Raw genomic sequence first — 25,515 nt, forward strand, 5'->3', positions numbered from 1 at the left:
CTAGTTCTACAGCTGTAACTCTGGTTTTTGGGTAGTTTCAGCACCCTGCTATTTGCTTGCTCATTTTTACCTGCGGTAAACATTCCAAGAAAGATGTGAAATGACCAAACCATCAAGCTTGAAAGAAAATCATATAATTTAATTAAATCATTCTAAAAGGTACTACAAAGATCTCGCTGTTGGAGTATGGCAGTATTGCTAAAGCCTTAATGAACGGTTCTTACAGCAAAACACATGAAAAATAAAGCTGAAACGAGCAAATGATGCACTTTGGACTCTTGGTCAAACTGAAGTGATGCTAGTAAAGCCCTGATGCAGCTATCACAGCCTATTGGTGTGATCATCCACTCACGCATGTTGACATAACATCAAGGAAATCCGTTCAGCTGTCAGACTTGAGGGTATGGCCCTTCACCTCCCATATGGTTTCCCTAATTTATTTTGTTTAATGTCCTGTCTTGCATGATATTCTTGTGTCTAAAGTGGAGAGGTATGGGTTTGATGGATCTAGCACTTGGTGGATAAGGAATTGGCTGTTTGTTTGCACTCAAAGAGTTGTCATCAATGGCTCAATGCCCAAATGGAAACCAGTAACAAGTGGCATTCCACAGGGTTCGCTGTTGGGACTAGTGTTGTTTAACATCTTTATTGCAGACGTGAACAGTGGCATTGAGCGCACTCTCAGCAAGTTTGCCAATGACACCAAGCTGTGTAGTGTGGTCAACACACTGGAGGGAAGGGACCTTGACAGGCTTGAGAGATAGGCCTGTGCAAACCTCATGAAGTTCAGCAAGGACAAGTGCAAGGTCCTGCACCCAAGTTGGGGCAATCTCAAGCACAAATATAGATTGGGCAGAGCATGCATTGAGAGTAGCCCTGAAGAGAAGGACTTGGGGGTATTGGTGGATGAGAAGTTCAACATGTACCAGTCATGTGCACTTGCAGCCCAGAAAGCCAATCATAACCTGGGCTGTATCAGGAGAAGTGTGATCGGTAAGTTGAGGGAGGTCATTCTGCCCCTCTACTCTGCTCTGATGAGTGTACCTGAAGTACTGTGTTTAGTTCTGGAGTCCTCAGCACAGGAAGGACATGGATCTGCTACAGGGAGTCTGGAGAAGGATCACAAAGATATCAGAGGGCTGAAGCACCTCCCCTGTGAGGACAAGCTGAGAGAGTTTGGGTTGTTCAGCCAAGAGCAGGCTCTGGGGAGACCTTATAGCAGCCTTTCAGTACTTACAGGGAGCCTACAAAAAAGCTGGGAGGGGACATTCTATCAGAGATTGCAGTGATAGGATGAGGGGGAACAGCTTTAAGCTGAAAGAGGGGAGATTTGTATTAAATATCAGGAAGAATTTTTTTCCTGTGAGTGTGGTGAGGCACTGAAACAGGTTGTCTAGGTTGTGGATGCCTCATCCCTGGAGGTATTCAAGACTAGGTTGGATGGGCTTTTGCGCAACCTGATCTAGTGGAAAGTGTCCCTGCACATGGTAGGGAAGGTGGACCTAGATGATCTTTAAGGTCCCTTCCAACCCAAACCATTCTATGATTGATTCTTGTATGCGTTTTCTTTCCACACAAATCTGTCAGTAGCCCTACTGAAAAGATATTACTGAGGTATTACAAATGTATCTATGCAATATTCAGCACCTGTAATTCCCAAAGATTCATACTAGAGATTACTGTTTCGAATAATTTAGTCAGATCCTCATGTCTACTTTCTAAAATTATTGAGTAAGGGAGGTTTTTCCATTAAGTCCCTGAAATAAGTTTCACTAGTGCTCATACCATATGCAAATGTTTAGCAGCCATAGGTACTCGTGTATAAAACAAACTGTTGTTAAAATGCATCTCCTGTATGGTTCCCCTCATTTGTTTTGATTAATATCCTCTCGCTACCAAAAATATAGAACATGCAAATCAGCTGCAAAAGTAAGCCACAAACTCAATAAGGTAGAAAAATCATACATTTAAATGCTACTAAATCTCTCAGGTAACTGCTTCTAACACAATTCAGCCACAGGACAGATACAAAGGTCTTGATTCACCCTCATGGGCATGCATTTCTACAGTAAAACTGAGAGAATAGAGTGTGTGAATTCCACTTTTCTTGTTCTACCTGCAGAGAATATATCTAATGCATTATTCCATAGTTTCATCTACTCCCAAAGCACCTGGTCTGCAGTATTCTGATATGCAAGTCATGCTGTAGTAGCAACATGGAGCCAAATTCATCAGAATTTTGCTAGCTTATGCCATTTGAGGACTTGGTTCCTCAAATTTGGCATTTTGTGATCTGTTAATGCTCATTTAAACAGATCTTTCAAAGTTTGCATACAGACCCAATTACACATGCAGTGTTTTTTCTTTTATTGTCATACTTCTGGCTTTAGCATATAAGACAAGCAACTCTGGTAGGGAAGAAGTTGCGTAATTGTTTACAAAGACTGAGGAGGAGACATAAAAACCAGACATGTTTATGGGTACATAAAATATTCCTTAGTGCTTGAGATTGCCTTCACCTATAAACTTTATCTTGATAGTGTTCACATACACAAACATGCAAGTACACCATCAAATATGAAAGACAGAATAGGAGGAAAGGACTAGACAAACAGTTGCAGATAACATTGATTAATGAAGTTACGGTATCATTTAGGTAACACTAGATTAAGTGGTAAAGGATTTTAAAAATTAGATATACATTTATGTGCCTGTCCCAATTGCTAACAGCTGCATTCGTACTTAGTTAGGCATACTTTTCAGCCCCAAGTTAACACATGTACAGATCAATTGCTTCTGACAATATTGGCTGTATCATCTGTCTCCAAACTTAGCCTACTCAAATACACTGCACAAGAAGAATTTTGAAGCCATCCAAGAGAAGGCTGTCTTGTACAGAACCTTACTCAAAACTGTATTATATAGTTTTTTAAAATTATGCTCTGCTGATGACAAAACTCATATGATCTTGGGACGTACACAAGTTTTAACTGCTGAAATTCCATCAAATATCATCGAAACTCATCAAAACAAAAGGTAGAAACTGGGCTGAACTATGCATGTACACACACTTGCTGTGACTTTAGCCTTTTCAAGTCAGTTTAAGGCTTGTTTTTTATCTGCTCTATTGAAAAGTAATTGGCACTACTTAAAGTTTATGTCTTGCTTATTGAAGCTGGAATGACAGCTATACTTCTTTCAATAGTTGCTTTTGTCCAGTTCCCAGGGCTAATGTGAAGTGTTATAGTCTACTATGACAGCTAAATATTCTGTCTTCTGATTGCCTTTTACTGAAAAATAAGTGCCTGACTTACCTTATACCACATTAGCAGCAATTTAATTCAGTTGTTTCTAGTGGAATCACCATACTAAGATTTACACAGTCTAAGAAGGGTCCCTCTGCTGCCCCTGCAAAATGCATAGCAGCCTTCTTATCAACAGAGTGAAGTTCAACCGGTCATGGTGTTTGCACTAAAAAGGATTTTTCTCCTTACAACACTTTATTTCGTGCTCAGTTTCCTGCTCCTTTATCCATGTTATTTTAGCCTGTTTGATGATGACTTACTAGAAGCTGATTTCAACATGGAGGGAAGATAACTACTAGCAAACATTGCCACCCAATGCAAAGGAAATACTTAACTTTATTCTGAATATCTCAATGGTAAAAAATCTTTATCCAAAATGTGCGGTGTAAAACACTTCATGATATCTGCTGCAATGTAAAATTGGACTTTCAAGAACTTTTAAGAACATTGCTTTTGCAGATATTTTAAAAGTCTTTGTTTTGTTAAGAGTTCAAACTGACTGTCCTAGGGGAAACATATTTCACTGAGTCACTTTCTTCAATCTGAAGTGGGTACCAGTAATATACTGGTGCCAAATTTGCGTTTTCAATTCCAGATTGGTTCATTTAAGAGTGCTTGAAGGCTGTTGACAGCACTTCAGTAGCCTATCTTATATAAGCTACATCATACTGAGATTATATGATTTTTCTTGAAAGGACAATTCATGCATAATTTCCACCATTCCATTTTCATACTTATTTTACTTTAGGAAACAGAATACAGATCTTGTGAGTTCACCTTAGAACTAACCTGTGTTTCATTAATTTATGAGCCAAAGGTCATTGAAAAAAAATTACGTTCTCTTACTCTTTTTTTCCTAATAATTATAAGAAGTATCTTTCCTGAAGAGTTTCCATTTACATTAGATAAGATTTGTAGGAGGGTGTTCTCAAGTACTTTAGTTGTAAATTAAGTGATTTGTTCATTGTGCCTAGGAATGCTATTAATGGTCCAGGTGTTCAACAACATCCCAAATCTATTTTCTTAAACATAAATTCATGGTGTCTGTGTATGCTTTAACATGTTGACTCTAGCTGTCTGCTTCTGATTACTCTGCTTTCTCCCTGCGACAGGTTTCTAGCAAATACAACTTTTGATGGTCTCAGCGGCCACATTAAGGTGAAAGGCTCTTCCATTGTCAGCTCAGAAAACAACTTCTTCATCTGGAATCTGCAGCATGACCCTGTTGGAAACCCAATGTGGACTCGTCTTGGGAGCTGGCAGGAAGGAAAGATAGTCATGGACTATGGGATATGGCCTGAGCAGGCCCAGAGACATAAAAATCACATGCAACACCCCACCCGGCTACACCTCAGAGTGGTAACTCTCATTGAACATCCATTTGTCTTTACCAGAGATGTTGATGATGAAGGTCTTTGCCCAGCAGGACAGCTGTGCCTGGATCCTTTGACCAATGACTCGGCTGTCCTGGACAACCTGTTTGAAACCCTTCAAGGAGGAAATGACACTGTTCCCATTGAGCTAAAGAAGTGCTGCTATGGCTACTGCATTGACCTACTGGAGAAGCTAGCTGAAGATATGAATTTTGATTTTGATTTGTACATTGTTGGTGATGGAAAATATGGAGCCTGGAAGAACGGCCACTGGACAGGGCTGGTGGGAGACCTTCTTGCTGGCACAGCTCACATGGCAGTGACATCATTTAGTATTAACACTGCCCGCAGCCAAGTGATTGATTTCACTAGTCCTTTCTTTTCAACCAGCTTGGGCATCTTGGTGAGGACCAAAGATACAGCAGCTCCTATTGGAGCCTTTATGTGGCCACTTCACTGGACTATGTGGCTGGGGATATTTGTTGCTCTCCACATCACAGCTATATTCCTCACCTTATATGAGTGGAAAAGTCCTTTTGGTATGACCCCCAAGGGAAGGAATAGGAACAAAGTCTTCTCTTTCTCCTCTGCTCTGAATGTCTGCTACGCAATCTTGTTTGGAAGAACAGCTGCCATCAAACCCCCAAAGTGCTGGACCGGAAGGTTTTTAATGAATCTCTGGGCTATATTCTGTCTGTTTTGTTTGTCCACGTACACAGCCAACCTAGCCGCTGTCATGGTAGGAGAGAAGATCTATGAAGAGCTTTCTGGAATACACGACCCAAAGGTAAAAGCATGTCTGTTGTTACTAATGCAGCCTTTTCTTCTTCCCAGGCAAAATTCTCTGCTGCATAGTTTATGGCTTCTAATAAAATCAGAAGGCAATCTATGGGCATAACAGTTATTGCATTACAATTGGTTGCTGACTGATAATGCTCCAGTAGGAAGGTTCACTGAGAGAGGATCTTCAAACATCCATAGACGTGTAGGGGGCATTCCAAAGATGGCGAGTGAGGGGTAAGGTGAAAGATTTTGGTGATGCCCACTGAGGGAAGAAAAGTGGATTCTTTGTACAGATTAAGGGTTAGGTTTCAGTTCTGAAGTCCCTTTGGTTGTAGTTGTTTTCATCAGTTGGATGATTTGGGTCGCCCTGAGATCTACTCAATAAAACCAATCACACAGCATGAGGACAAAACCACTGATATTCCAGGTAGGATTTTCTAAGTACTTCACAAACCATAGTGGTGCTTACTGAGACATTACTGGCAAATTTCTCCATGAGTGATAAATCAAATGAAACAGAAGTGAAATCTTGCAAAAAAATCCTACCTTCTGCATCAAAACAGTGGAATTCATTTTACAAGTAGTCATATATTTGATTTGCAATGTTTCTGCTGGGAAACGAGGGAGAAGATGAATTATGTTGTAGACAACCTATCTGTAAATACTGAAGTAGTACTTTTTGGTAGGGCAAGGAAACGTGTTGAAGCAGGACTGCCTCTGTGCACACTTCTCCTGCTCCCAAGGAGGGATGAAGGGATCGTCAGTTGGAATTAAAGTCCAGTCATTTTATAAGACTGTACTGATTTTATTTGCCACTAAGTAAAGATCATGAAAACACTCATGCAGAATGATTTGGAAACAGAATGTATGGGTGCATGTGACACAAGAATACGCATCCTCTTCACCTGACAGGTGCTTTAGGGCGCAGGATAGCAACAGCAAATTTCCCTTGTTTGTTTGGCGCTTTCTTCACTAAAGGTGTCATTGTGTCATTTGCAGCTTTATTCTCATGGCATAACTCCTGGTACGTGGCTTTGAAACCATCCACTATTAATTAGTTTCAGGTGACCGAATTGATATAACATTGTGCTAATAGAAAAAGTAATTCTGAGAACTCAAGAACTGAATTTTGATGTTGCTTTCTTAAATTGTGTAAATAAGGATTACAGATGTCCTCCAGACAGGAAAGTTCAAGCTCTATCTATGTTAGTAAAACCTTGCATTAAGACTATTGATCATACAGTTTTGACTTTATTCGTATGACTTCTAACTCACGTTCTCCAGCACTATCTGGGCTGTTTCTCCCCAAAATATTTTAAGCAATGAAAAATATGGTTGGCGTGAGGCACTCTGATTAATGGCTTAAAGCAAATTGCTACTAATAACCTGCCCTTCCCCTTCCACAAAGGGTATCGTAGGTACTGCATCAATAACTTAATCAATTTAAGCTGCAGAAGGCCAGGAGCCATGTATTTATTTTATTCAAAGCATTCTGAATAAGCAAATGAGAGCTTTTGGGTGAAATTCCACAGCTCCAGTCATAACTCCGTCATTGTTCTGTAAGCCATAATACTGGCTTGAAAATAAGGTTTCTCCTCTACTCTTCAAATGGGCATCACCTAATCCATCAAATCAAATCACGTCAGATTACATCCTATTTTTCTTCATCATTATTGTGACCACACCTGGAGTTCCTAAGACAGGTATTGGGAAATTTCTGCAATTGCAAGAAATGAAATTATTCTAGAATTGCACTGTAAAGCTTTGTCTGTTGAGTTACAAAATTCAGCACAGAGTATTGAAGCATATCAGGTGCTGCAGACACAGGTCTTAGACCTGAACAACAACACTGATGACTCATGGTTAATAACCTCAGTGATCCCACTAAATCAGTGGCATTACTTGCCTTTCCTAGACAGGCACTTAACTGCTTCTTGGGCGAGATCTAAGCTGCTGAGTAGTTACCATTTTCCAATGTGGAAATAAGACAAAGTCATTTTTACGGGGGAGGATTACCTACTATTACATGAACTGCAAAATAGTTTCTTATATTTCATTCATGCATCTGCCTCCAAAGTCTCAGTCTGGAAGAGTAGTTACAATAGTAAATATTTAATTTAACCTTTTCTCACACAAAGTCTCAGCTGTATTCTGTCATAGTTTTCTCTAAGACTTTAAGTGTAGATTTAGAAAATATTCAGGGCACAACAGTGGCAGAGGTACAAGTACTACATTTTAGTTATTTACTTAAATATATTTTATGTGATTTAAATTATGAGGTTTTTTCCCAGATCTGCTTACCACTTTCTTTTTAGTTGTGGAGACTCATTTCAAGAGGAAGGCAGCAGGATACAGAAATAGTCTTTTTGATTTTAGTGTACTTTCAAACATTCTTCTGCTGCTCTCAGGATATATATGCCCCTTGTACTGTGCTTTGAAATCTATTTTAAAAACAGAGCCCAAAATAGAGGAGCAGCCTTCTTGAGGTGATGTTAGACATACTGTTACTTCAGACTGACAGCTACAAACAGTAAATAGCATCTGAGATTGCAAACAGTCAGGAAGGAAAGCAAGTTAGGAAAAAATAATTATAAGGTTTTTTTCAAGGTTAGGTGGTATCTAAGCTCATTATTGCCAGGAATATCTATGCTCTTTTTTCTGGTTAAAAAAAAGACAAGGTTAGGTATATCCTGAATAAATAGAATCTGCCTTTCTGGAATAATTCACATTATGAAAGCAGTGTTTAATTGACCAAGAAGTACAGTGTTTTAGCAGTTTGCTCATTGCATCTCAGCAGAGGAAACGTGGTCATCCAGTGTTGCTGAAGTCACAAAGGTACAATATTTTCATCAGAAATCAAAAGAAAATCAGTTGTAGCACAACAGTTAATCACAAGGTAAAGTCAAATACAGAGTTATAGATGCCTCGATTGGACCTTTAAATACACTGATGGTGTAGAAGTAGAAGGAAGGGAATACAGAAATACCATCACACTGCTGAAAGGAGGAGCAGCTAGTTAAGCAAGATAAACTAGAGCAGAAGGCAAGCAGTGGGAGGCAGGAGAATGAAGATCCTGGAATATGTCTTGAATTTTGGGAACTTAGTGTGTATTTTCCATTTAAGAATCTTAACAAGTGTGGGTCACTGAAGCGAAGCATCTGGAGCATCCATCAAAGCTGTGAACTTCCTTTACCAGGTGACATGTTAGAGTAGGAGCTACAACGTAGCCAGTAAGTTGCAGAAATGTTAAAGCCACCTCCTGCCTCTTAAAATCTTACTCTTCCAAGCAAATGGGCAGTTTGGGGCCACAAATACCCTCTCTCCCTCATTTTCTAATACTACACATTTTAGACTGTTATCTCTTGTCAGTGAAAACTGCCTTTGGGGCAGAAAAAAAATCACCTGAACATGTTCAGTCTGTTCTTTGAGCAAAAGAGGATAGCTACAGAATGATCGTACTGTTTGCCCAGATGAACATTGCATGAATGTCCAGATTCCCCCTTAGGAAACTTTTTGCAGTGCATGGCAAAGTTAGAAAACTTTGGACCATTAAATAGTTCTTTTATCCTTTCTCTCATCTGAATCGTAGAGGTTTGTTACGTTTTTTCATGTAGTGTCACATGTTCGGATGCACAAAACATTACAACATTCCTCTTTGTCGGGCACTTGGCGAAACAGGTACACTGTTGTACGAATTGACTTCCTTACAAGGTCAATTATTCAGCCTACAGGCATGCAAACGAGCAGCTTGCCTTGGAGCCGGTCTGATCATTTGTCCTACCTGTATGCAATGGCCTGAAGACAGCTGGCTTGAGTACTGACATCTAAACCTGCTTATCACCCTCTTTATAGCTTCTTAGCCTCTTGGTGATGACATTACATTCGATTGGAAAAGTCACCACTCAATACTTCTCCTTTGCTGCAGCCAATGCACATTTTCATAGTGGTAAAACTAGACTGCAACAGATAACTCTTTAAAACAGAGCTGGTACTAGCGGAGCATGTAGATATGCAGATGGGGACAGATGAGTCTAGGACAGCTGGCCACTGTCATCTGTTTTTTGATTGAGCAGGTAATTATGTTATAAATCATAAAATCATAGAATAGTTTGGTTTGGGAGGGGCCTTAAGATTATCTAGTTCCAGCCCTGCTGCCATGAGCAGGGACACCTCCCACTAGATCAGGCTGCTCATAGCCTCGCACAATCTGGCCTTGAACGCTTCCAGGGAGGGGACATCCACAACTTCTCTGGACAACCTGTTCCAGTGCCTCACCACCCTCACAGGAAAAAAACCTCTTCCTAATACCTACTCTAAATCTCCCCTATTTCAGCTTCAAGCTATTACCCCTCATCCTATCATTGCAGTCCCTGATAAAGACCCTCTTCCCAGCTTTCTGGGAAATGTTATTCTTTCAACAGTATAATGAGCTTTCCAGGTGCTATCTGACCACTGTCACTTCTGTGATGGGTTTCAGCTTTTCTTTGCCATCTTTAGGATACATTTGAGTAGCTATGCTTGTCTGTGGTTATATTCTCTTTAAGTACTGGAAGGCTGCTACAAGGTCTCCTTGGAGCCTTGCCTTCTCCTCTTGTGCTGAGCAAGCTGAGTATGCAGGCTCGCAGGCACAGACTGAGCAAAGAAGGGGTCTATTGATAAGTAAGGGACTCTGGGTACCAAACCCAGAATTCTTACCATTCTGTCTCAGTAGCACGTATCTTTATGGCTGTTGTTTCTCTTAGCCAGTCTTGTGATAAATCCAGATAGTTTATTTTTCAGTTCCCAGTATGTTTTCCATAAAGCGGTCCTATCTGTATGTGAATAATCTAAGTCTCAGTGCCACAGACAGAGAAAAGAAGAAATCATCTGTGCCTTCTGCTGCCCAGTGAGTGCGCAACTATGGCCCAGATCCAGTAAAACTCTTCATTATCAAATCCCAAAATAGGGTCTTTTATTACAGCATCTTCCCAGAGACTTGAGGGTTTTTTTTTTAATGGCAAGGGAACTTGAAGCAAAGACTTTGCTTTTAGGATTCTGACGCATGAGTATATGTTGGACATGCACCATAAAGTCAGGAGCATGTTGAGCAGTTCAAGTTATCTGAGGCAAAATAATTGTGGAAGCCCAGAGGACAGAAGGAACATTTCAAACATGCCAACAAGAAAGCATACAACAGCTGAAGCTGAGGAGCTGGACAGATTTTCCGTAACGTGGTCCTCCAACGCTTGGCCTTTTTTTGTGCTAAAAATGTTATTCTTTCAACAGTATAACGAGCTTTCCAGGTGCTATCTGACCACTGTCACTTCTGTGATGGGTTTCAGCTTTTCTTTGCCATCTTTAGGATACATTTGAGTAGCTATGCTTGTCTGTGGTTATATTCTTACTTCTCTGGATGACTATACTTTCAAAACACCCTTTGACAATTGCAAAGTTCCTTTCCACACTGTATTTTGACAGAAAAGGTTGAACCTATTGAGATTCATTTAACAAAGAGGACTACACTTGTGAATCCCACCATCAGGAATTGCATTGTGTTATCTCATTTGACTTTACACATCTGCAGTGGAGACATTATTTACAAGTTATTCACTTTAGTATGTCTTTATACTTAATTGTGAGCATGAGGCACATTGGACTGCTAGTTGTAGACACAATCATACATCAGGATAAGATCACCCAAACCATTCTCTGAAAGCACCAGCTTCTCTCCATCATGCATGATAATTCACTAGCTCTCCCAAACTCCATAGATGCCCCAGGGAATACATGTACCATCACTCTGACAAGTACCATCCAGCGAGTCCTTTCAACAGCTTTGGTCTGCTTCAGGATTAGTCTTCAGAAATCTCTTCTTCTCTTCCAATCCATTGTCTGAACACTTGCTCTTACGAGTTGTCTATCTTTTTATTACAAAACTAAGCACTTTGAGTAATCCAGATGAGATGTTTCTGAGATTTTATTAGTCAGGAATTCAATATATATCATCACCATGCTATTTTTTCCTAGGTTTAAAATATAGAATGTGAGGACGCAAACTCCCATTTTTGGTTTATGAAAGTCTCAGTTAATTCAGAGGCCCCGTGGCCATTATTATACAAGTAAAAACCCCCTGCTACATTTATTAAACCAATCCGGAAATACCATCTGGCAAGTAACTGCAGATGAACTTTAACAGTACCAAACCACAGAAAAGAAAGGGTCTAGCCACTTTATAGGCCTTTTTCATTATTAGGGGCACAATTCAAATACCCATTATCTTTTCCCTCATATTCAGCAAGCTTTTGAGTGTGGCCATACCTGTTGTGTGTTTATTGATAAGTTTTTCTCCTGAAAAAAAGGAAATGCTCTTAAAGACTGCCATGGCCTTTCACTGCAGTAGCCTAAGATGAATCGTTATAAGGAGTTCCACTTGCACTGCTACGTATTAAATATATAATGAAATAGTATGCATTTAAAGATGCATTAAATGCATTAAATGCATTAAATTGCATAGCAAAAAATTAAGCAACAAACTCATGGGAAGTAACATAAAACTTAGTGCTCCCACAGGTTTTAGTGTCTGTACAGGACTGAAAGATTCTTTTCTCTTTACAATTTTAAGAAGTTGGCTGCAGAATCTATAGAACATAAATTTCAATGCAGGAAGTTGTTGGACACAGAAAGGTCGTGACTCACAGCATCAGAGCCTGCTAATTAGTACATGGTGCTTTTCTAAGTATTAATGAGTCAGTAAAGGATTTGAACTCAAGATGACTTTGTCACAGAGACCAGCCTGAAAAAATCTCAGACAAAAGAGAAATTAAGTATCAAACTCCAGGCAGAATAAAGAAGGGGTGTTGTAGAGCAATCTCGTACAGGCGTGAAAGACACGTGCAATTTACGGAGGTAGGATCTGGCTTCTTTAGCTTCCGCATGCAATTTATGGGGTAAACACTTGACTTGTTAGCTTCCCCATCACCTTGTTAGAGCTTCCTTATAAAGTTATGATTTTGGAGGCTGAAAACCTGTCTAGTTTGGATTTTTATCATTCTGATATCACGGTGCATTGCATTGTTCTCCAAATCAAGTTTCCATTCCCATTGACACTTCCATTTTTTGGCCTCTTGCCAAGAATTATCCTTTCAGTATTTAAGCCCTACTGCTTCAGGTCTTTACCTACATAGAATGTCCTTGTATTGTCACGAGCTGTCTTGGCCACACTTTTTTTGATCCGAAGAATGTAGCAGTAGTGGTGGTAGAGAAGTCCTGCTGTCTTCATTCCATGCAGTGTAGGTCATGAAGGTTGATCTTTAAGCACCAGAAGGAATTAATACATTCTAGCACTTTCCCAGCTATCTTCGTGTCAGCTTCTCCTTCTCAAGCGGCAGTATGCTTATATATCATGTTGTTTAAAAAAAAAAGAAAGCAAGCCCACCAACAGAAACAGCAGCTGCTTCATAGATGGGGCTCAGACCCTTGTAAGAAATAATGCAAGGAGAGAAGTATGAGAAGAAAAATGTTTCTGAAGTAACTGGCAAAGCAGAACAGAAAACAGAGAAGATGCATAAGGTTAATCTTATCACCTGGCACATGGAAGATCATTGTAGAGCTGACTTAACAGCAGTGAGGATATTTATTATTGTTGACAAAAGTCACAGCCACCGTGATCGATGAACAGAGACCTGAATACTAGCCTGGCTCGCCTTCATAATGATAGAAGTCCTCAGCTAGCTCCTGCACTGATTCCCCTGGATTTCAGAGGTGCCAAGGTATCAAGTCATTGAGAAAAAAGTAGTCTTCATTGGGTACAATAACATTTGACTGAACACCGAGTGAAGGCAAATAATGTTGTCCGTATTTCACTGTGCAAGAAGTCAAGGCATCCAAATGAGCCCATCATCTTTCTGTTACACTTCGTGCTTAACACATGCCTCACTGTTCCAAATGGATTCCAAGAAAAAAAAAGAAATAACATTTAGTTCCAATGCTGGATTTGTCAGTTACAAAGGACTCCTTGTGATTAACCCTCCTTTGATGCTTCTGAACTGGCAACAAATAGCAGATAACATATTTAAGAAAATAGAGCCCTGCTGGTAGACACTTCCAGGATTTGCAATTGGAAACCTCTTTGTCCTAGTAACTGGTGACCTGTTTGCAACATGAAACCATTGTCTGTTCTTCTCCTGAAAACCACAGAGTGCTAACTTCACCTTTCAAGTTTAGACAGTGTCAGCCCCTGGTAGCTGGGGGACAATGGCCATATGGCCAGGGGACGGGAGGATGGATGGTGTTGCCTTAGTCAACAAGCAAGAGTGAGAGCAGGAGCAATTTGTAAGAAAAAGGATTTGAAAGATGATTGTTTTGAAGGTGAAAATCTACCTGCACTTTAAGCTACTATCACGTTAGATTTCGTCCTCCAGCCTTTGGTTCATGGGGGAGAACTGTGATAGCTTTTCAGCCACGGATCTGAGACTCAGGACTGAAGGACTAGAGGTCTTATTCAACCAGAAATCTCCCATATCTCTTCAGCAGCCTCAGCATTTGTTCAAACCAAACAGCTCTCTTTCTGTTGCTTCTAATTTGATAAGGGCTTCACCTGCCTTAGAGCAGCATTAGCCCTGTTTTACGGGTAGGAAACAGAACAACATCCTTGATGAAATGACTCAGTCTGGAGCATTTTTATGGGTGCTTTGTGCTGCCGAAGTACAACTGGAAACAGTGATCTATTGCCTGTTTGGCATTACAGCCCTTTTTTTGCCTGCCTCAGTCTAACCGTTTTCCTACAATAATTTACAGTTACTATCTTACAGTCCTCAGCTGTCATGGAATAGATTTCAGCTCAATGAGCATTCTGTCCAGAAAACTGTAAGTGCTATTCAGAAACAGGGATAAACACACCACTAAGTTCTTATTCATGCCCTTGTGGATCTTTTTGTACTAAGACACTGCCCAGCAACTCAATCAACATGGCAATTTTCAGGAATTTATTTACCTACCACATACTAAAGTCCCAAGCGTCATCTGTTAGCCACACAACCTCTGCAGTACACAGAGAAGTAAAGGAAATATCATTAAATATTAGCGTTCATATGGGTAGTGTCAGTACAAAGGCTTTGTATTTTTTAATAGAGAACTAAGTCACAATTTGTTTTCATGTATGCTCTGTTGCAGGGCAGAGAATAAGCTGTCAGTATGGCACTGTGCATTTGTTTCTAGATTGAAACTGCTTATTGACTTCGGTACAGCTGTAAAGATTTATGCCAACTAATGACCTAGCTGAGTTGGATGCAAAGTGACAGGATTTTAACAAAATCTGACATTATACTGGCAAGCCAAGAATCAGCTCCACTGACACTTTTTGCAACGGAGAAGAGAAAGTGAGCTTTCAAATGCATTCTGCGTACACCATCTCCTGGAGGCCCAGTAACATCTCCACATCGCAAGCCAGAACACATGGGACAGTTTCTGAACAAAGCCTCCACTTCCAGAAGTTCAGCTATGAATTTTCATCTGCTAAAATTTGAAAATCATATGCCTCATTGTGAATAATTTTATTTTCTTTCATTTCCCTCTGCAGCCCATAAATATTCACTAGTTTTCAAAAAATGGGTAGGGGAAAGCCCATTACCAGATTTCTATATTGTTTGGGTTTTTTAAATCATATTTGCTTTGTTCTTTTTCCCCTGATACTTTGCTTAGCACTGCAAATGCATTTCTTTTCTCAGTGGGGTCATGAGACATCTATTAGCAGCTAGACAACCACTTAAATGTATTGGTTTCGTAACACAAGATAAAATGCTATTGCTTCATATATCAGTGAGAGAAGTCTCATTGTAAAACAGCAGATCTCTCAAAGCGTTGTCAATACTTCACAGCAGAGCAAACCACTTAATGTTACACCTCCCCAACAATTAGCAACTGAAACTGAACAGTTTTTCAAGATTCTGCAGCAGTTCCCTGGAAGAGATCGTTCTGGCTTGAGCAGAATTCTGCTGATGTGCAAGAGATCCATTAAACACTACACTTGGTGTTACACCAGGTAACTGGCAGTATCATAGAGCAGAGCTACTGAAACCTTTTCATAAGAATTTTTCCTTAGAAGTTGTTGGAAAAGTTAGAAAAGTGTTTTCTGCCATGTTCCCCCTTTGTATACCCTGTTAAAATTAAAAAGCAGTATTGTAGGTGGTGGTAAAAGCTGAGTCCATCTATCACTGTAGGATGCAGTCCCTGGCACTGCACTCCACTGTATATGGGGTTGCCCTTGTCTGATTTCACTCAAGTAATAATTCATGTAGTTTAATTTTGGAAAAGAAAGACTAACAGGATGAATGATGAAACCGTTCTAATGATTTGGGATGCCAATTGGAAATTAAATTCCTGAAGCATTTTTCCTCCAGCCAGCTGTCAACATTAACATAATAGTCTTGAATCAGATTCAGTGAGACAGTGCACCCCGTTGATCAAGTACTGGGAAAGCATTTACTAGATTTCGTTCAGTATTGGGTTCATTGCTTCTAGAAAATAACCATAATTTCACTTCGCAACAGTTGCTCCTTTGTTTCTTCACAACTCCTAGCAAGTTCAAACTCCCTGGGATCAGAAGGCAATATTATATTGCCTGGTTTTTTTGGAGCGAAGATCATTTTTTCACTGTATTTATATGCTGAACACCTGGGTTTCCTACATAGTGCAGAAATACACAGCAACCAAGTGTAATGCAAACCTCAAAACAATAATAAACATAAAAAACAGAGCACCAAGGAGAAAAACTCTCTGAGCCAAATCTAGCTTTGCAGCACTGAAAGTTCATACAAAAGCCAAGAGCTGCTATAAAGACCTCAAAACTCAACAGCTCAACTTTGTAGTCTGTCAAGGTTAGCTGCTGGCAGCATCTCATACCTTTCCAGTTTTAAATCCCAACTTGTATAGACTCTATGCCTGAGTCTGTTCAAGTCTGAGTCTAGGTGTTCTCAGCCTAGCTGATGGCACTGAGTGGAATGGCATCATATTATATAAACTGGAATGTGCCAAATAATGCAAAATCCCTGACATTTAGGATTGTATTTTCCTGTTTCTGCTCCTGTGGTTTTATCACATTGGTATTTTCATGCATAATTGGCACCTCAAGCCATATATATATGCACATGCTCAATTCTTCTCAACATCTTCCCAAATAAAACGAGCTCTCCACTTCCCACTCAGCAGATGTTTTAACAACAGAAGACAGAAACCAAGAAGATCTGGAAGTAAGCTGCCAAGCCAAGGGAACTGGTAGCGGCAGTGTTTGCTTTTGGCAGAAAACAACACAAACATCATTTGTCTAGTAGCAGGATGCAAGGTACAGAAGATTCTGAGAAGTCCCAAAGCTTTTCCTGCCACTGTCAGAGAAGCTGTGTGTTCTGTACAGCTCTTGACTTTCCTTAAACATTACATGACCTCCCTGTCTCTGTGCTTAAGCAATGCAACAACCGTTTCACCTCTTCGACACTTAAAGGTATTCATGTTACCCTTTGTTTTCTTATATAGTATAAGAAAACATTATCCATTGTTTGTTTTCTTACCCGTGGTATGTTTTCTTAAACAGACTTCTTGGAAATACCAACACAGCCCATGCGTCTCACACTAGATACTGTTGTTAGAGGTCTCAGGGACAGCATTGGTACCCCAATTTCAGAAAGCATACTCACTTCCCAAGTTCTTTAGCCTTTCTCCTACACCTTCATCTTGCAGTTCCCAGCAGCATTTCCTAGTTCTCCCTCCCCAGAGCTCTATCTTCACAGGAGGTGGTTCATCTTCCTGAATCATCTATCTCAGACCTGTGCAGCAAGGTCCTGGCATTCCAGAATCATGAATCTATGAAGTCAGAGTACTGATTCAAGGCAACAGATGCTTCTTCTAGCACTTCATCCCTCTGCTGAAAGGGTTTCATGACTGTCTCTTGAGTTTGTCCCACCTACTAATCCACATCCAAATGGGATGTCACCGTTTATCTCACAACTTGACATTCAGCAGCTTGTTCACAGTACACTGGCAACATGGTTCTAAAAATCTGGGTGCACTTAAGTAGTATGGCCATTTGTGGTATCCACCAGTGTTTCAGATATAAAACTCGGTTTACTCCTATGAAAGCCCTGATCTCCGGTATTTGAGCTGCAAAAATGATATTGCTAGCTGCTGCAGCTTTCCACATTTTCAGGAAAGATGCTCACTGACAACACTAAATGGCTTTACAACCCCTGAAAAATATTGGCTCTTAACTACTCAATTGATATATTCATGTAGACACCGTTACACTGCCCGGGCCCTTGGCACTTGTCTACTTCTCCCACTCAGCAGCTCAGCCAGCAGAGTTTGCAGTTCACTGTGGTGTTGTGACTGCCTTGCTAGCTAACATTCAAAGGGCCAGTTGCTTGCTAAACACTCACATGCGGCAGCAATGCGTAGCTCTCGTGCACTTCATGGGAGTAGTTACTCAGGAGCACAGTTAGTCTGCTGGCTGAGGAGAAATTATATGCTGGAGCAATGACCCTTCTGAAAAAAACCAAGTTTCTTCCTTTGCTGCTAGGTCTTCTAGAGGGATATCTGGCAGTTAAAGAGAATAATAAAGAGGGATATATCATCTGTACCCATAACTATCTTTACATTTTGTTCAATGAATTGTCAAGCCAAGACTTCATCATCCCATGGAAGCCTCTCTGTCTATGTGTAAACAAACCTTATTGTTTGAATTTGTTACAGACATGGATGTCTGATTTTGTAGGGACCTTGTAAGGTTATTTAAGCTGAGTGCCACGAAAGCTGATTACTGGAGATAGGTCTGCAGCTATTGTGTTCATTTCTTTTAAATCATACTCAAATCACCAGCAAATCTTAAGGCATTTCACAGATGCAAAAAGTGTCAGCAGTTCGTAGTGCTCATTACCTGCCATGTGATGGTTATTTACCTTTCACACTGACTGAGCTTTACATGAAAAAACACAGTAAAGAATACACAGAAGTTTGGTCTCCTCATACAAGGAATGCCTATACTTTGGACAACTATTTCCTCTCTATAAGATAGCTTTTTTATTTGCTGTTAGTGATAAAAAATCAAGTAACTGTTTCCCCAAAATCACCAATTAAAAAAAATGTGATCAGTTCTTGATTCTTCAAATTGTGATTCTTCAGATGCTCATATTTTAAATATAATTGTTTCTCTGGTGCCCTAGAGAATTAGGATCCTCTTACTGGTTTAAAGAAAACACAAAGATTCTTTCAATATAGGACTCTTGTAAGAAACACGAAACAGAGCGTGAGAAACAGAAAAGCAAAATATAAAAAGAGATAACTAATAAGGCAAAATTCACAGGAGGACTGTGACATTTACCTGTCCTGTGGAGACACAGATATTTGTGGTTTCCATCTTTCCACAGAATCTTCCCAGGGGAGGACTATAGAAACCAAGAAAGCAGCAACTGATAAGTCTTGTTCCCATTCTGACATTTTTGTCTCCTCTTGAAGCAAGTAACCCGTAGTGGTCTTAAGATGAGCAGTGAAGGCAGTGCAGGTAGTCCATTATCTGCTTTGAGGAGCATTTTGTATTGTTAGTCTACTTTTCTTGTAGCTGCAAACAAACTTTTTTCCTCATGTGGATAAGCAGCAGTAAGAAGAAAATAAGACCCCCAAGAGACATAGAAGATTCAAACACTGTTAAGATTTATGCTTCATAAAAGGAGTCAAAAGTCATCAGAGACAAGGTTGAACATAGAATGGAAAGGGTCACTACATAACTTCCCTGCGTAGACGTTCCAAGACTTCCACCAAACACATGGTGGTGCTAGAGACAGGATAATAAGGCATATGGACTTTTGATCTAATATGTATTCCAGTGTTGTTATCATTTGTGGTGAAATTTGATGATGTGCCCTGTACGAAGCAAAGCATGAACAGTTCTTCATAAAGCATTTGGTACAAAAAATTGCATGGAGGTGCAGTTTCCTCTGTGATTTATATTAGTCCTTCTCAAAGAGGGTTAAATATTTAGCTAGATATAGACCTTGATGACAGTGTGAGTGAGGGATACTGTCCAGTGAAGTCAGATATCAGTACTCATTTTCTGCAAATCAGGTGTTGCACTGCAATTGGCATCACTGGCTGGGCCACAGGTATCACAACAAAGACCTAAGTTGGCTTGGAAGGTGGAACTATGGTTCAGTATTGGGATACCATGGGTCTTTTTGCTCTCTCACTGACTGTGAGGATTAGTGTATTGGGACACAGAGTGCATGGAGCCCACTCCAACCTCACTCTTTGAGAAAGTCATCTTCAACCTCTTGAGACTAGACCCAGATTTGGGTTGACAGCATTGTACTGGAAGTCTCTATTATGTATTGTCACAGCACTACTTTCTGTTATTTATGACTTCTGGCACTTGAATGCTGCCTCCACAGTTCCAGGCAAGAAATTCCCCCTGCACCCAGAGTCCTTCTGGCACAACATACACTATGGCCAGCCCTGGATGGAAGCAGACCCTGTATTGCTTGTTACATGATCATCCAGACCAGAACACATCAAAAAACATGCCGAGACTTGCTCCATGCCCACAGTCCTGCACTTACCCACAGGTCTCATTCCTGGGTTGTCACACAGGGGTCAGATTAGCAGAGTTCAATATGGAAAGCATCAGATCACTTACCAGATAAAAATGACCAGAACAGTATATTCATAGTTATAGGACATCAGAATACCATCCAAAATCCTTTTTCTGTTCTTTATCAAACTGAACTAGATGACTGTGCACTTACAGCCTACCTCTTGTTATTCTTAAAAAAGCTGGGAAGATACTTTTATCCATGGAGGTCATTGAAGAGAAGAATGGTAAAGGACTTTTGTATGGCTTCGTGTTGCCCTGCACTCTGTTTTACATAGATGAGCCAGATGGACTGGCAGAACGCCTATTTGCTTTGTCTTTGCAATGCAGAGCATGGCTATGGTGAGATCATCTTTGCAAGCTGCTGTGAAAACTGTGAGCTTCCTGAGAAGCAAATAGAGCATGACTATTTTGTTTGGCTTCCTGTGCTCTGAAAGTTTGACCTTTTAGGGGCTGGTAGATTGCTGAAGGCTTCCCAATTTCTGTGGTCCTGGCAACACTCAGCCACCTCAAGGAAGTGCTCGGCATAGTCGGGACACTGCCTAAGACCTCCATTGCAATTTGAGAATTTTCCCATGAGTCACTAAATGCTCCAGAGATAAACAGGACACTTTAGAAGTGGAGGTCTGTGAAAGCTATGAACACCCAAACTGCTCAGGGCTTCAGTACAAAAGGTGGAGCCATTGTGAATAGGAGAGGACACAGAACTGTAAAAATTGTTTATATCTGTATAGCCTCGTAGTCAACCTTACAGCTTGAGCAATGCTATGGGGTATTCTTGCTCCTTCTTGCTGCCAGAAGAGACTTTGTGGTGTCTACAACACTTCAGTCCTCAGTTTCTCTGTGGAGTATGGCAACAAAGAAAACAGCAGTTTCTGTGGTATGGGGTCTGAGCTTCCAGAGATTAAATGGTGATGCTGCTCTTCTGCAGAAGACTAGGTGTCATCCTTAAGGAGTCAATAAAAGACATTCTGCCAAAACAAATCCTGACTATGGGTCCTTCACTGGCTATCTAGAGCCCCGGAAAGTGAATCAGAAATCACAAGCCTAGAAGCTTCTTGTGACAATACCTGAGACGCTGACTGGTTTAAAGACAAATAACACAACTAAACATTTAGATTTGTGGAGTGCAGGTTGTCTCAAGGTTTTCACATTTGATGAAAACCCTGAAAGTGGACAAAAAGGCTAATCAGTCACCTGGTAAGTATTTTCAAACTTTTTCTGTGATGTGGGAAGCTGACTACAGGAAAATATCAGAGGCAGATCTGTGAATGCTGAGAATTTCTGACAAACTGTTCACACTTAAGACCAAGATACCAGTTGTGAAGGACGCAAACAACTCTGCTAATCTGTAATTTCTTCTCTTTAGCTCCACCACCCATCCCAAGGGTTTCGGTTTGGAACTGTGCGAGAAAGCAGTGCAGAAGACTATGTGAGGCAAAGCTTCCCAGAGATGCATGAGTATATGCGACGGTACAACGTCCCTGCAACCCCAGATGGAGTAGCGTATCTAAAGTGAGCCTCTGCATGCAACAGCAGATCTGGTCCCTCAACCAGAGTGCATGGCAATGAGATGGTGATGGGTTTCCCACTTTCAGTGTCACTTATCCCACGAAACAGTCGTTGAAGGCATTGTGGCAGATAGAGAGGAAAGCATGTAATCATCTGGAGGGAGTGGTACTTGGAAAGCAAGCTAGCATAGCACCAGCTGAAGTGTTTCCAGGAGAAGCAGAGCTTTGCACTAACTGCTAGGTTGCCGTCAAGCATGGGCAATGTATAAATCCTGGCAGGTATCTGTGCTTGAGAGCTCTTCATCAGGGAGTGAGAAACTTTCAGGAAAAAAACATCACCATCCAAGGAAAATTTGCAAATGAGGTTCCTCAGCATCTTTAGCATGCTGGAAGGAGAGAAGTTTCACAGGTAGAAACCTTAAACCATTTATCATTAAAATGAATAAAAGAAGCATTAGACTGGTAAAAAGTAATCAACGTCAGGTCTTCTTGCTTTAGGAAATCATGGTGTCACTGTTTCAGAGACATTTGTGCTTAACAATATGGGGTTACACAATTGATTCACTCAGTCAGGAAACAGGAGAGGCGATAATAAGCCTGAAATAATTCATTCATTTTACACATGGGAGTTGCATAACAGATGGCCTGAGAATTTTTCATCAGAAGTTATTTCCTGTTTACTTATTTTTCCCCAGATCCATACTAATGATAAATAAGATATGTGATAGTTCCTTTGGATTAAACTGGAATCAGTCCACCAAATAAATGAAATGGTGTGACTTCACATCGGGAGAAAGACCAGACCTTTAAAGTCACAAGAGTGGAGGGTGCAGTGCCTGGATCAGATGAGAACAGACACTGTGACTGTTCTTCTGTATCATCATTTTGTGCAAGCATGCTATTCATAAATGATTCTGTTAGTAAAATTCAATCCCCTGTGTTCATGAAGACTGATCATAGTGAAAATCTGATCTGGGTGAAGGAAATCAATTTGTCTTATATTCAAGGAGAAAGGAGGAGAAATGCCATTCTGTCAGTTCTCCTCCTGTATTTTTGCTCTACTGACCCTAACTTTTAACATCACAAAGAAATGAAGACAGCAATAGTATTTTAGCAGTTTTTTATCCTTTCCAATAAAGCTTTGTGTTATCTTTCTGTTGAGTGAATTCCAACATATTATAGTATTTTCTACCTTTCAGATCAGTATTATTGCATGGGAGCAAAAAAAGTCATACGCCCGCTGTCCTGCTCTAGATGCACAAAGTTCGTATTTCATGCACAAGTGCTTTATTCGAAATACAAATCAGTTTTGCATTTAAAATAACAGTCCCTGTTTTCATTCAATAATCATCCAGAGAACTGCATAGATGAATGTCCAATGGGTATCACTGAGTCTTAAACCCTGAAGTGGTTCTGTTTCTGACTTTGGTGTTGAATACAGGCATGATCCAGAGAAACTCGATGCTTTCATCATGGATAAAGCGCTCTTAGATTATGAAGTATCAATAGATGCTGACTGCAAGCTTTTAACTGTGGGGAAACCCTTTGCCATTGAAGGTAATAGTCACTTTTATAACACATTACTCTTATTTCTCATGTGTTCCATTTGCTTTATTGTGATTTGGTATTCTCAATGAAAGGATGCAAGTGAACATGTGGACCTGTTGAAGATTATGTAAAATTCTTACTGATTAAGTACAACTAGGGTTTTGCCTTTTTTTTGTGGTTTTTGAACTTTGAAATCACTTGTTCCCACTTTAAAGGTCAGGTTAAGATTCCCACTGAGTATGTAGCTAATAAAGCTAAAGGCCACTACCCTGGTATGTAGCCTCCTGCAGCCCTAATGTATTAGCAAGGACAGGTTTGAAGGCAGCCTGGGAGCAAAGCTTGTCTGCTGCCTGCCTCCAGCAAGGTGAACACATTAGCAGCTATTAGACTTCAGGAATTACTTTGATGGTAGATGGCCAGTGAAAATGATTTACACTCCTTCCTTCTTCCCCTCCAAGGGCAATCACCTTGGCCACTCCCATTGCACATTAGAACAACCTCCTTCAGAAATGTTCAAACCTGGTTGCGGAAGGCAGTATGCTAAAAGAAGGCCAGAGGAAGCTGAGCATTTTAATAATTTCAGCTACACATCACCAGCAGTGGTCATTTTGTAGAACATTCCTTTTTGCTGTTCCTCACCAACATCTCCCATTTGAATTCACACCAGAAACCTGAAAGCAATCCATTTTCTTTTGGTTTTGTTATCAGGGAGGGTAGGTGCACAGATTGCTGTTCAGGCTGTAGCAGGATTTGTGTGTATGCAGCTGCATGTTTCATCATGGTCATGCAACCTGATAAATCTCCCACTTCAGACAGGTCAGCTCTACTGAGGTAAACCATCACATTTCATAACTTTGAATCAAGTAAAGCAAATTTCAATTCAGAAGATACAAACACACTACAAACTATATGTTTTTACATAACTGGACTTCGGAGCACACAATTGGGAAACACTTAAATATCCTGAAAATCGGGTGTTCATGAACCTAGCTATGCCTTCTCTGAAACCGTTCCGTCAATGTTAGCAAATATATTCAGGTGGAAATACAGGAACAATGTGCAAAAATCAGTAGCAAAGGAGGCTATAGCATTATAAGCATGCATATCACCACATCACTCTGCATCATTGAAAAGCAAGCCACTGTGGAGGCAAATATACCTCTCATACATTTATGGGGGACTTTTTCTTTCTTCCTCTGTTGTTTTGATTTTCAGTTTTTTGAAAAAGGCTGTCTGAAATTCTGAATTCTGAACTAAAAACCAAAAATCCACAGAGGACTAGAAAGGAATCACTGCAGGCAGCTATCAGAACGTCTGCACATGCGAATGCATGTCTTCCAGGCATGAATTGTATTTGTTTATCTAGTGTCAAAAATCAGATTCTGCAAATTAGAAGACCATAATTAGAATTGCTGAGTTCATCTTAAATTACGCCGACTCTTTTACCAGCACTTTGAAGTGGTAAACGATGTCACTGCCAGAGCCAGAAAGTAAGAATGCCCCTGGGGTTTACATTGCTGTTTGACAACAATAGAGACTGCTCCCATATAATTACATGCACGATTTCTCATCAGAAAATATGTAGGAAGAAAGTAAAATGCCACATCTGACACCACAGTCACATCCACTGCTGTAATAATGTAGAGGGATCACAGAATGGTTTACCTGACATTAAGTCCCTTTCACACTGATAAAACAAAGTGAAAAAGAAGAACCTGTGGCAAAGGCATACAAAGCCTTGTGTTTCTAGAGATAGCATAGATTTATTAATCTGTTTGTACCTCCATCTAAAGTTTTTGAACCTCCAATTTTACATATTACTTTCATGTCCATATTAATTTTGTATTTGTATCCTGTTTGTATTAGTCTACTTTAGTTTGCACAGCAAAAAATCTTAGCTTAGCATTCTCAGTCCATGGCAAGCCAGCATCCAGGTTTGAACTGGCTTGCTGAAACAGAATGTCAACTTTGCCTGCCACACTGGTAGTTGATAGCTGAAATGAACATACTGTACCAAAAAGCAAACAAGGAAGAGAGAAATAATTGTAAATTTTTTCCTTCTAGGATACGGTATTGGTCTTCCCCCCAACTCTCCACTCACCTCGAACATCTCTGAACTCATAAGTGAGTACAAGTCTCATGGTTTCATGGATGTTCTGCACGACAAATGGTACAAGGTTGTTCCATGTGGGAAAAGAAGCTTTGCTGTCACAGAGGTAAGCAATGAATTTGGGTCACACAAATGAGGATTTGTGCAATGTGCAGTAGATGTACACACATGACAGAGATGGACTGCATCTGAAGGAAAGCATTAGGCTTCAAAAGCAAGAGATGCTCATCCCAGCAGCATTCAGATCGAAGCACAAGGAAAACATCAGTAAAACTGT

At 40.3% G+C, this 25,515-nt stretch overlaps 1 protein-coding gene across 1 annotated transcript in view; it reads left to right on the forward strand.

The window, feature by feature from the left end:
• Positions 1 to 25,515, forward strand: part of GRIN3A (glutamate ionotropic receptor NMDA type subunit 3A) — a 73,819-nt gene that overhangs the window by 32,589 nt on the left and 15,715 nt on the right. Inside the window, exons 4-7 of the mRNA XM_054054803.1 lie at positions 4,418 to 5,465; positions 21,439 to 21,584; positions 23,022 to 23,137; positions 25,193 to 25,344. Of these exons, the coding sequence (XP_053910778.1) occupies positions 4,418 to 5,465; positions 21,439 to 21,584; positions 23,022 to 23,137; positions 25,193 to 25,344 (1,462 nt within the window). The remainder of the gene's footprint in view (positions 1 to 4,417; positions 5,466 to 21,438; positions 21,585 to 23,021; positions 23,138 to 25,192; positions 25,345 to 25,515) is intronic.

The sequence above is a fragment of the Cuculus canorus genome, chromosome Z (assembly GCF_017976375.1).
Source record: "Cuculus canorus isolate bCucCan1 chromosome Z, bCucCan1.pri, whole genome shotgun sequence".
Taxonomy (NCBI): Eukaryota; Metazoa; Chordata; class Aves; order Cuculiformes; family Cuculidae; genus Cuculus; species Cuculus canorus.